The sequence below is a fragment of the Neomonachus schauinslandi genome, chromosome 12 (assembly GCF_002201575.2).
Source record: "Neomonachus schauinslandi chromosome 12, ASM220157v2, whole genome shotgun sequence".
Lineage (NCBI taxonomy): Eukaryota > Metazoa > Chordata > Mammalia > Carnivora > Phocidae > Neomonachus > Neomonachus schauinslandi.
In genome coordinates this window covers 37,288,566-37,301,783 of record NC_058414.1, presented here as the reverse complement: position 1 = coordinate 37,301,783, position 13,218 = coordinate 37,288,566, and the positions used below count along the sequence as shown (strand labels likewise).

At 35.7% G+C, this 13,218-nt stretch overlaps 1 protein-coding gene across 2 annotated transcripts in view; it reads left to right on the top strand.

Annotated features, from left to right (window-relative positions):
• The window catches only part of SGCE (sarcoglycan epsilon), a 67,547-nt gene that overhangs the window by 27,966 nt on the left and 26,363 nt on the right, over positions 1 to 13,218 (top strand). For both annotated transcript variants that reach the window (XM_021689622.2, XM_044919959.1), the window contains exons 3-5: positions 148 to 305; positions 6,484 to 6,556; positions 11,218 to 11,416. In XM_021689622.2, the coding sequence (XP_021545297.1) occupies positions 148 to 305; positions 6,484 to 6,556; positions 11,218 to 11,416 (430 nt within the window). The remainder of the gene's footprint in view (positions 1 to 147; positions 306 to 6,483; positions 6,557 to 11,217; positions 11,417 to 13,218) is intronic.

Below are 13,218 nucleotides of genomic sequence, written 5' to 3'. Positions count from 1 at the left end.
TTCCCAGATGGAATTTTTTTTTTTTGGTGTGTATTTAGTTTGCTACAAGTATAAGAAAAAGATTTTAGAAATATTTTGATTGAAATTATGAAAGCAGCATGTGCAAAAATAACTGTTTTATATTTTAACTCTGTGCTTCTTATTTAGGCGAGATTAGTAATGATCCTATAACATTTAACACAAATTTAATGGGTTACCCAGACCGACCTGGATGGCTTCGATATATCCAAAGGACACCATATAGTGATGGAGTCCTATATGGGTCTCCAACAGCTGAAAATGTGGGGAAACCAACAATAATTGAGGTAATTTAACTAGAAAGAGCAAAATTATATTTTTGGGTTTTTTGTAATTTGAGTTTCAAATGTTGAAATTAAAATTATATGACAGTGGTTTTCAGTATTTTATGCATAGAAACACATTAGATAACATTTGGAAATGTACCATTCCTTTCTGTTCATTTACAAAGGTCTTTGTTTTAGTTCTTATATATAAAAAAAGAGCAATCTAAATTAGTGGAAAAAATTTAAAGCCATTTAAAGGAATAGATTATTATAATATGAATTCTATTTAAGAAAATAAATACAAACTTAAAACACTTATTTGCTTTATATATTAATTTCAAATTTTCATGTTCATTGAAATAGTCTTTAAACAGACATCTGGGGGCACCTGGGTGGCTCAGTTGTTAAGCATCTGCCTTCGGCTCAGGTCATGATCCCGGGGTCCTGGGATCGAGTCCCGTATCGGGCTCCCTGCTCCGCGGGAAGCCTGCTTCTCCTCTCCCTCTCCCCCTGTTTGTGTTCCCTCTCTCGCTGTCTATCTCTGTCAAATAAATAAATAAAATCTTAAAAAAAATAAAATAAACAGACATCTGATGAGCTCCTACCATGTCCTAAGTATTATGATCACTGCTGGTGGTAGAAAGATGAGTAAGAGGTGAGTCCTGCCATGATTCTGGTCCAGTCGTTGAAGCACTGGAATGGAAATCCATTGTTAGCCAACATCGTCATAACCATTCTAATCAGAAGGTACTGTTTGATGCAGTTGTAAAAGGGTAAATAGGAATTCACTTTACAAGTAGAAGGAAGGCTATCTTAGCAAAACAACACATCAAAATCTTGGAGGTATGAACAAAACCACATGATCTCAGAGAACTCTAATTGTGACTAGAAGGCAGGACACACCCCAGAGGGCAAATGATGGAAACAGAGGTGTTGATGTTGGTAGGGGTAGATCTTTGAGGGCTCCGTAAGCCATGCTGACCTTTATTCTTGAGGTGGTATTAGAATTCATCAGATTCTAGCCTAGTACCTAACATCACACCTGGAAAGTATTAGAAATTAAAACAATAATAAAAACAAAATACTGACATTGAGCCTTTAATGGGAATTAATATGTTTTAAAAAATAAAATAAATGGATATAAAATCTAGTAGAAGTGTTTCCTGGTCTACTATACCCACCAAAATCAGAATTATACTGGCAGTTAATGGCAGGAGAGTCCTTTATGCCCTGATGCCGACAGGAGCTTAGATTCTAATTTAACTGATCAATTCCATAAAGATTTAGTGGTAGTGACCAGGGCAGCAGCATAGAATCTACTAATGGAATTTCCAGGAGCTTTTACAGGTCCTGAGTGGCACATATTCTCTGTGGTATAAACTCTCAGGGGATTACATGCTTTGAGTTTTTCTCCAGAGTTTTAATCAGCCATAGATTATGGATATGAGCTTCCATGTTGGCCAAGAGAAGGTGTTTCTTCTTTTGAATTGAAGTTTGTATTAACACGACTTTTCAGTGATTTCTATGAATAAATCTGTTTCCTTAAGACAATATATAGATACATAAATAGAATGTATACACACCCATTATCTATGTAGATATGGAAATATAGAGAGATATAAAGAAAGAAAGTTATTTTGAGTTATTGTCAAAATAATTTTTAAAAATATTCAGTAAAATTATATAGGTTATTGACCCAAAATAAGAGAAAATGTCATTTCTTAAATGGGAAAACACTAGAGGAATTCCATTTAAATTGAAGAGCAAAACAAGAATGAACCCCTCCACCACATCTATTACAGAATATATTAGAAGTCCTAGCCAGTGCAGTAAAGAAAGAAAAAAATATTAAATCTGTAAGTATTTAAGGAAAAATAGAATAGTCAATGATATAAAGAGTCTATAGACTACTAAAATTTTAAGAAAGCCTAGTAGTAAGTTATAGGCTCAATATAAAAAATTTGGTTATATTTCTATACATGAAAAACAAGTATTGAGAAAATAAATGTTTTAAAAAGATACCATTTTTAATAACAACAAAAATTATAAGGTACTTAGAATAAATCTAACAGAAGATATGCAAAGTTTGTATGGAGAAAGTTATAAAACTTAATCAATACTAAGATTATATAAGTGAAAAGGTAGTCTATTCAGGGATAGGAATACTCGAAATCATGAAGGCATCACTTTCCCCCTAACTGATCTATAGATTCAATGCAATTCCAATAAAAATTGCAATAGTTTTTTTTCATGAAACTAATGTCAACTAATTCTAAAATTTGTAAAGATGATAAATGGCCAAGAACAATCAAGATACTCCTAAAGAAGAAACAAAGGGGGAAAGGTTTCTTTCCTTTCTAGATATCAAGATTTATTATAAATCTATGGTAATTATCATAAGGTTGTATTGATACAGAGATAGACAAATGAATCAATTAATAGAATAGAGAGCCCAGAAACATACATCTACATAAGGAACAATGATTTATTTCGGAAGAGATGGTGCCGCAGATGATCGGGGAAAAGGATGTCTATTGAATGGTGCTCAGAGGATTGGTTTGCCATATGGCAAACACAAAATTAGATTCTTACTTCATAAGAAATATAAAACTCAAGTCTAGATAGTTTAAGGATTTAAACGTGAAAGGCAAAATTTTAAGCTAGTATATGAAAATGTTGAAGAATATTTTTCTGAATTTGGGGTAGGGAAGCATTTCTTAAATAATACCTACATATTTTTACTTGAGAACAAAGATTGAGAAATTGTACTGTGTTAAACTTGTCAACTGGTGTTCATCAAAATAAACCATTAAAAAAATAGACAACCCACAAACTGGGAGAAGTTATTTTAAAAATATATAGCTGACTAATGATGTGTATCTAAAATATAAAAAAGGACTCCTATAATAAGACATGAAAATCAGAAATAAGACATAAACAGACATCTCAATGAAGAGAAGACATAAATGACAATTAGGTAAAGACTTACTCTCATCAGTAATGAAAAATGTTCAAATTAAGACCACAATGAGAATTTTACCCTTGGTAAAAGTTATTGAGGATGGATATGGGGATTGGTAAGTACTTTGGAAAACAGTATTGAATATTTTACATAGCTGAATACCACTGTACCCTATGATCCAGCAGTCCCACTTCTAGGCATATACCCCAAAGAAACATCTGCAAACGTCCACTGAAGGCATGGACAGTCATGCTTGTTGAACAATATTTGTATAGCAAAACACTGGAAATCCACAGAGCAGTGGAGACCCAAAAGTCTAACAGCACGAGAACAGATAGAAAGTTCATCAACAGAATAGATAAATTGTGGAGTTTTCACACAGTGAATTAAAAAAAAAATTTTTTAGTAGAGTTGACACACAATGTTACATAGTTGCAGGTGTACAACATAGTGATTTGACAATTCTCTAGTTATGCCATACTCACAAATGAAGTACCATCTGTCACCATACAAGTCTATTACAATATCATTGAATGTTTACAGCAACAATGTCAGCTTGCCCAGCAACCTGGATAAATGTTGTAAACGTAATGTTGAATAAAAAAAAAAACAAGTTCCAAAAGACTACATAGAGTTAAACATTTCTCTGGAGCTCAAAAACAAGCAAACTAAATAACGGATTTTAAGCATACATGCATTTATCATAAGATGATATTTAAAATGAATGGGATGATAAGCATAAAACTCAAAATGGCTACTTCTGTTTGGAGAGAGGGATAGGAGAGAAACACGTGTGTTGAGCCAGGAGTCTCAGGGGTTCATGATGTTCTCATACCGTAAATGTTATGAATATGTCAAATAATATGCTAAAAGGATAATGATGAAAATTTAACATCTTTTTCATTAACACAAGTAGTGATTAATCTGTAAATAACATTTCTTTATTCATATATAGTAACATTTACAGTATTTAAAAAATTCTATAAAAGAATTTTGCATATCTTAAACTCATATTTAATCAGATAACCCCCTGATTAATTTATTCAGTAGATATTTATTAAACATCTAAAATAGATCAGCCACTGTTCTAGAAATAGGGGATCAAAAAAGTATACACACATACCTCTCTGCCATGAAGGACTTCACATCATCATGATAAGTAAAATTTATTTTATTTTATTATATTAGGTTAATCACCATACATTACATCATTAGTTTTTGATGTAGTGTTGCATGATTCGTTGTTTGCGTATAACACCCAGTGCTCCATGCAGTACGTGCCCTCTTTAATACCCATCACCGGGCTAACCCATCCCTCCACCCCCCTCCCCTCTAGAAGCCCCAGTTTGTTTCTCAGAGTCCATAGTCTCTCATGGTTCGTCTCCCCCTCCAATTTCCCCCCCTTCATTTTTCCCTTCCTACTGTATTCTTATTTTTTTTTTAACATGAGCTCCCCATAACACATACCCTCCCCAATGTCTATCACCCAGCCACCCCATCCCTCCTACACCCCACCACTCCAGCAACCCTCAGTTTGTTTCCTGAGATTAAGAATTCCTCATATCAGATCATCATGATAAGTAAAATTTGATTGAGAATGTTACTGTATTTAAATATCTCATTAGAAGTGATAGAAGGACTGCATTCTGTTACGGCTGTTAAAATTGAGCATTAAATATAAATTCAGGTAATAAAATTCTCTTCCTGATTTATGAAACATACTTCACCCTCTTCAGGAGCCTGCGACTTTAAAAAAAAATTAGAATTTATGAAATTTATAATAATGAAATTTGTGATAATTATGGAAAGGCTAGCCATAAAAATCTTGCCACTAGCTAGAAAATGTCTAATGTTTCTGAGTTTTAGCTGTAAGATAGTCTAACAAATAGTAGAAAATTGATACTTTTTTTCCATTGAGAGTATGATTAAATTTTTTGCAGGGTAAACCTTTAAAATCATGAAGATTCTCCAGTCTTTTTTGCATCATTTCAGTTGCTTCTTTGTGAACAATAGTTCCTAATTTATTTTAATGACTAGTCTTAATTTTAGCGTCCCAAGTGAACCTTGTTGATTATGTGTCCCAACAGATAGCAACAAGGAAGTCATTAAACCCAACAGAAATTTGACAAATTGGGGGCAGAAAAATCCTTTTGACTTTGTGCAATAATATGCTTTTCAGAATGTGTACTTTGAAATATTTTAAATGTTTGTTTATTCCAAGATTCTGGTGTTTTATTTTTCTCTCAAATAATGTTTCTGATAAGTGTGATTTCTTTCATTTAAAGCTCATATACGATGCTACAAAAACCTTCAGTATTTAGTTTTAAACAGCCGAGAGTGTTCTTTTCAGTTTGAGTCAGTTTTGTCCTGCTCTTTTGTCTCAGTGCTCACTCCAGCTTCAGTCACTGCCAGGAGGCTAGTGTTGGAATGCTAAGACTATTACACAGTCATTTGTTGTTTTTGAGGTCCTGCAGACCTGTCTGAGTGATTTAATATCTGTTATAAAGTTAATTATTCCTTAATTTTTGAAGCCATATCCTGTTGTTGGCCTTTGCTTTGTTTGTTGTTTGCAGTGGCTGTTTCTGAGTTGACTTTGATGTAAGTTCATTGGCTCTGCAAATGTTTACTAATCTTTGACTCTACAAAGGTATTGATTTGTGTTTTGGGGCATGTGCCATAAGCCTTATAGACTGTGATCCTTACAGCTCTACTCCCATCATAAGGGAGATAGGATTTCTAAGGGGTTATTCATGCATATTTTGACTGGTTGGTGTGCAGTTTAGTACTGAATGCAAGCAACACAGAAGATGTGCTTTTTTTTTTAAAGGGTACTTTTTAGTAAAATCCTCAAGCTCCATTTAAAAGTACAAAAATATATTGTTTTGTTTTTGTTTTTGTTTTTGAAATCTTAGAACGGCAGTGGTAAGTAATTTCTGATGGTTAATCCATTTACTAATGATGCATCTGCATTGCTGCCAGCACTTAACGGTGTTCTGTAAAAGGGTCTTTCTGATTTTAACTTTTTGTTTTAGCATGTTAAATAGACTTGCTTAATTATTTATTTTCCCGTAACATTGCTAAAAGCTCTGAGTTGTTCTTGCCTAGAGAAGGCACATTTTGTAAGTACATAAATAATGAAAATGGAAAGAACGACAATTTGTTTTCATTTTGTCCTTAATGAATTTTGTTTCCCAAATAACATTTCACTTCTTTAATATGATTTTCTTTTTCTAATAGATAACTGCCTACAATAGGCGTACCTTTGAGACTGCAAGGCATAATTTGATAATTAATATAATGTCAGCAGAAGGTAGGTATGGAAGATATGTTGCTGATTGTTTTCTTATTTGCAAGAAGTATTTCATTATGGTTTGTATCTATGCAAAATACAGTTAAAGATTTTCAGGTACCACATACCTAACGTAACTAATGAAATGGTGAAGTGTAGAAAAGAAAGCCAAGCAATCTTTAATTGGTTATAAAATATCATGATGGGTGTTGGTGCTGAAAAGCTCAGAATAGGGAGCCAAGCACATAGACCGCTTATCTCTGCGGGCTTTGGTTTCATTATCTGCAAAATGAGACTAAGGCTAGCATTTCTCTCCCAAGTCTGGGGTAAGGAAGGAGTCTCTGAGTTAAGGATTGAAATGTGCTTAACACAGGGCTGAGCACAGGGTACACGATCAGTAATTAGTAGCTAGTTTTATTACAAAACTGATGATAGGTAGTGGTTTAGTTGTGTGTGAAGACAGAGAGTTGTTGATGGAAATAAACTGGAATTTGGGTCACAGTCTTCTTCCTGAATAGCTAATCATGCATTGTTGGAGTCCATCAGCAATTTGGAGTTACATATACTCAAATTGTAAGTGATTCCCAAGGATTTGGAAGGTTAGGGACATGGGGAATATTCTAAGAATTGCGCTGTCAAATATTCTGATCTGACTTTGGCATTTGATTGGGAAAAATACGTACTGCTAAAAACTTTGTAGTTAAAATTTATATATCATGGGATACGCCTCTCTATCCTAGATATCATTTATGAGGGTAACAGAAGAAGAACGGACATAGCATTTTTACCCCTAAAATTAGTAAAACAATTGCGCATCCTAAATAGGGAATTCAGAGTTCTATTTGCAAGTACAATTAAATGAGCAAATACTAATTTGGAATTCGTGGTAGTTCATAAAGGTTGAGTTAAAAATTGCCTTTATACTGTATGAAGGAGAGTAATTTCTATGGAATTGATACTGCAAAACATAACTGGGAAGATTGCTTAAAGATTTTGCACCCCTTTCCATGAGTTTTTTTCCCAGGTATTTTGGCAGTATCAATTGCAGACAACAAGTGTGCTAGTTTAAAGTTTAAAGTGACTTTCATATGTGAAAAGCAAGTCCAAATCCCAGTTCTGTGGGCCTGGACAGAAGATTCCTGTCCCCTTTTCTACGTCCCAAGGGCTTTTGGTAGGTATTCCTGCTTGGAACAGGAAGACTTTCACTCCCAACTTCAGTTGTAATTAGATGCTTGCATCCTGCCTAAAGCTATCCCTGCAGAGTTGGAATACCATTAATGATCAGAATCATCACAACATTCCCTTTCTCCTTAGGAGTTCATCAGTGCAGTGATACGGTTACATTACAGTGGGCTTGGACCACTAACCTCACCTTTATGCTCTTAAGGGGGGGGCTCCCCATTCTCAGGTTCAGGAGTCCCTACAGACTGCAGGACAGCCTGATCTACAGTTTGAACTTACTTCTCAAGTCTGCTCTCAGTCCTGGCAGATCCAGAATATACCGGTATCCTAATTAGATGTTTGGTGTGCAGGGACCCGTGTTCAAGCAGATACTAATGGAGGACTGCTAGACATCTGTAGGATTGGAAGTTGGCTTTACAGCCTATTCATCTAAATCGGGAATTTTGAAGGTGGGTTGGTGAGGGAGGAAGAGTAGACAGGTTTTGGAAGCCTCCATTTTCATTTCAGGCAGAGCTGCCCCGCTGCCTTTTACATATGAAAACCAGTGAACCAAATACCATGCACTTATCCTTGCTGGTCTGGACGGGACGTCTATGGGCACACTAGGATGGACACATCTTTGAGCAGGGCCTACACACACGCCATTTCTCCCAGATGAGTTTAGGAAAAGAAATAACAAGAGTGGCATCTGAGGACAATCCTGCTCAGTCTGACTCCCTGCCCAGCTGTCTCCTGCTCTGAGAGACCTCATGGGAAATTAGTCATGTAGAATCACAGAGTATGAAGCTCAAGGAGAGTACATAGAGTGATTCTCTAAATTGGGTTGAGTGCCTCAGAGGCCTGCCACCAATCTGTTGGCCTACTGTTCCCTTGGCCTCTGTGATGCCCAAATATAGCAGGCATGGGATTTCCCCAAAGTTAGAAAGCTCCTATGACTCATCTTTGGAAGGTCTGGCGGTGGCACTTGGCTCGGTAGAGAGCGGGCAGCTGCTCGGCCCAGAGCTTCCAAGGGTGTGGCGGCAGCGGGTCTTAGAGAGGAGCCACGAAGCGGGGTCACATGGATTAGGAAAAACCAAGGAACAGTTCTCCAGAAAGGAGCATTGAAAATAAGAAAGATGTTTTGCATGCTTTTTTAGAAAAGTGGATGTAAAAACACGGAGTGAAATGAATGGGTGATAGACTTCTAGCACACTCAAAACTATATTTGGTATTATTTATAAATATTATTTATTGCCAAGAAACTGTTCTTCATGACATATTTATGCATGAGTGTTTTTCAGTATGGAGAAAAATGTGGCATGATTAAGCTACTGTTTATCTATATAAAACAGGAAATGTATCTGTATAAAACAGGAAACTTACCTACGTAAAATAGAATAAATATATCATATTTTAGAAGACTGCAGATGGGCCATACATCAAACAAATATAACAAAATCACACACAGAATAAATGGCAGTGTAGAAGATGAATGAAGAACCTTCTGTGATTAGAGCCATGAAAAACTCAATCTTTAGGAAGAGACACCACACTCTAGAAAACTCTCTTGAAAATTCTAAAGCCTGAACATCTTTCCTGCCTCCCCCTCTGGCATCAGGCGTCCTTTAGTATTAAAGAGGCTTCATAAGAAACGAGGTCATCAAGATTTCAGTTATTTATTGTGTAATTTTTAGTTTTTACTACTCTTACTGAATAAGAGTATAATACTTTACAGATATATGACTTTTAATGAAATACATCAGAGGATAAATGTTGTATAGTTACTACTGAGGGCTTTAAATGTGTGTATAGTCCAGAAACAATTTCTTTTCCTTTTGAGGGAAGAATTCAGGTAAACAACTTGTTCATGTTTATAATAATTGTTAAAGTTTACTGTTTTATAAGTTCTTATTCTAGGCTGGGAACTGCACTGAGCACTTTATATACAGTCTCCTTTAGCTTAGTTAAAAAATCATCTGAGGCAAGTTTAAATGATTATGAAAGCCTGGGCCCATCTACGGATTTGTTTCCCCCTCTGAAAATAGAAGTACCTACTCACCTACTCACACTCAGGTTGTGAGTATTAAATGGAATAATTCACCGCACTCCCTTTAGCTTGGCCCACCTCATAGTAAGTATTCCAAAAAAGGGAGCCTTTATTATTATGGAAATACTATTAAACAAATAAAAGCTATTCTTTATCTTAATAGAACAATCAGAATACAGGAAATGATGTTTTTGAATTGAAGAGTAGCATTTGAGAAACTGAAATACGATTGACCTTTGAACAATGCAGGGGTTGGGGTGCTGACCCTTGAGCAGTTGAAAATCTGTGTATAACTTCTGGCTCCCAAAAAGCTTAACTACAAATAGCTTACTGTTGACCAGAAGTCTTTCCAATGATAACATATATAAATTGATTAAAATATATTTTGTATGTTCTATGTATCATATACTGTATTCTTACAATAAAGTAAGCTAGAGAAAAGAAAATATTATTAAGAAAATCCTAAGAGAAAATACATTTACAGTACTGCACTATATAAAAAAAATCACATATAAGTGGACCCACATAGTTCAAACTCTGTTGCTCAAGGGTCAACTGTAAGTTCTGTGTATTTCTATCCTACTTAGTTATACCGAGAGTCTGAGTTAGACATTGGTTACTTTAAAATAAATATTAATTTTAAAATCTTTAGAGGGAAAGTTTGATGAGATACTGAAGAGGAAAAAAGCTAAATCGCTAACAACAGGAGATAATGGAATTTTGTGGGAAATTTAAAATATAATTCTCTAGAATACTTAATTATGAAGTGATCGAAAGAGTGAAATTACTATGACTTCAGATTTCTTCTGGAAAATATAACCGATATTTATTTTAGTAAAAGTAATGTTTTAGCATGCTCTAAAAAGATCAGTAATACTGCAAATTAAACATACGGTATTTCAAATTATCCATAAGCAACTCACAAGCAGTTACAGATATTTTGTAATGTCTTCTGTATTTGGAAAGGATGCTGCTCTGTGCCTCAGCTTTCTCCTCTGTTCAAATGGGCATAGCACTACCTAGGGTTGTAATGATTAAATAAGACAATGTACTTGAAAAAAGATCTGTCAATTTTGAAACACTACAAATACAAAATATTATTCCTACACACGGAGGGCTCTGGAAATGCTCCTTCTACCTGGGAACCTTGGCGGAGGAGGAGATTGGCAGGTTACTGGCAAAATGGAGGCGGACTTGGCAGTTTTCTCTTTTTTGGCCAAATTCTATAATTATAAATTGCCCTACAGGAGCTTTCTAAAAATCCCTCGGATTTGATTACACTGTAAGTAAAATTCTGTGTCAAATGTATGTTTTATGTCTTTAGATATGTCCTCCGTTATACAGAAAGCCTTTAAAGTCAATATTCATAGTGTTCCCCAAAGCCAGGATTATGACAGAAATCAACAAATCTCGAATTTCTCTTTCAAAAGATGACTTCATTAACGATATACATACCCTTTTTCACCAAAATTAGACTTCCCGTTACCATACCAAGCAGAATTCTTCATTAAAAATATGAATGTAGAAGAAATGTTGGCCAGCGAGGTTCTTGGAGACTTTCTTGGGGCGGTGAAAAATGTGTGGCAGCCAGAGCGTCTGAACGCCATAAACATCACGTCGGCCCTAGACAGGGGTGGCAGAGTGCCGCTTCCCATTAATGACATGAAGGAGGGGTAAGCACACCTTTATCTCGTTGCCTTAAATCTGTAATTTTTTTTTAAATTTATGACATGATCTTGAATTTTTTAACTATGGTGATCTTATCAAGTTTATTATAGATGGACGATGGCCTATTGCATTCTTTGTAATAAGAAGTAGGTGTTGTAAAGATATGGAAACACTAGCAATTTTCTATATTGACAAAGAGGTTATGTTAGTGGTTCTTTATATCTGGTGTCCCAGGTCCTGTGAATTCTAATTGTAGATCAGGATCAGCATCATAAATTATAGCACTAAGTCTTTTATACCTTCCCTAGAGAAGCTGATTATTTAGGGCCCTGCATTTCAAAGGAAATTGATGCCCCAGTTATCAGCTGCAGGATACTCAGACTGCTGTAACTTTATTCTAGGAAACTATTTCTTCGCCTTTAACATTCTTTCCACCATGTGTCGGTGACGGATGGCTGGAGTGGATTTGAAACCTATTCCTAAAGCCTGGCCTTGTCACTCAGAAGCTGGGTGACACTGGGCAAATGCTGCACCCCTCTGTGCCTCGATTTCCCCATTTGCTCCAAGGGGAACTTCTTCTTCCCTCAGAGTTGTTATAGTGTCTAAATGAGACAGTACGTTTGAGAGGCGTTCGTCTGTTCTCATGCCTTACAAAGTTTGACTTAGACCCTTGTAGAGTGTAAGAAATACTTTTTATGCCTGGGTGCGTTGAGAGGATTGAATGTCAATGTCGAATCAAACTTTGATCTTTAATTTTTAACCTGTAGGTTGAAGCAGATCTGCCTTTTTTATTTTTTTAACCCATCCTATAAACATATGAGATATGGAATAAATCACAGTTTATATAGCATATCCCTTTCCAATTCCTCCTTTTTCCATGTACATGGTAACATTTTTATACAGATGATATATAGAATTATCTAGAGTACCTAGATTAATAAGAATTAAATTTAAGGGCAGCGTTAAAGGATAACTCTGTTGGAAATGAGGGAAGAGATCACAAATAGACATAGATGAAGTATAAGAGAGTAGGCAGGAGAGGGATAAGGGATAAGCAGTGAGCTGTGAAGTCCAACTTACAAATTTCAGAATTAAATTGTAGCTTGTATGTCACAGTAATGGATTTTGAAGTCAGTCAAGCACACGTAGAAGTGCTTTGAGAAAAAGAGTTGCTTTATCTCTTGTCTATCTGTTGGTTTTCTATATGAAACCATAATTTTAGAGCTTACATTTTTTTTACTTAAGCATTCCAACATGAGTCTCTGTGCCACTGAGTAATTAAAATAGAACCAGGGAAAATGACGAACAGGGAATCTCCCCTGAAAACGTTCTCCAAATATGAAGTCTTTTCAACAGTTTCTTAAAGCAATATGTTCCACAGTGATTGTTAAAACAATGACCAAAAGATGGTTGGAGGAAGCAGCCTGAACACCAGGCATTGGTAGAGTTTTGCCCCATTGTGCTTTCTTCTGGGCTCGCTCTTCCCTACTCAGTCATGCAGGCCGCACAGAGGCCTTTTTAGAAACAACTAAACTGAACTACACAGCTCTAGAAACCAGACTCTGACCTAAAACAGTGCCCAACCATGTCTTGCCTAAGAATTGCCAGTAGCGCCTTAATAAAAATATAGATAGGGGCGCGTGGGTGGCTCAGTCGTTTAAGCGTCTGACTCTTCATTTCAGGTCAGGTCTTGATCTCAGGGTCATGAGTTCAAGCCTGCGTTGGGCTCCACACCCAGTAGTTTAAAAATACAGAAAGGTGATAGATAGATAGATAGATAGATAGATAGATAGATAGATAGATAGAT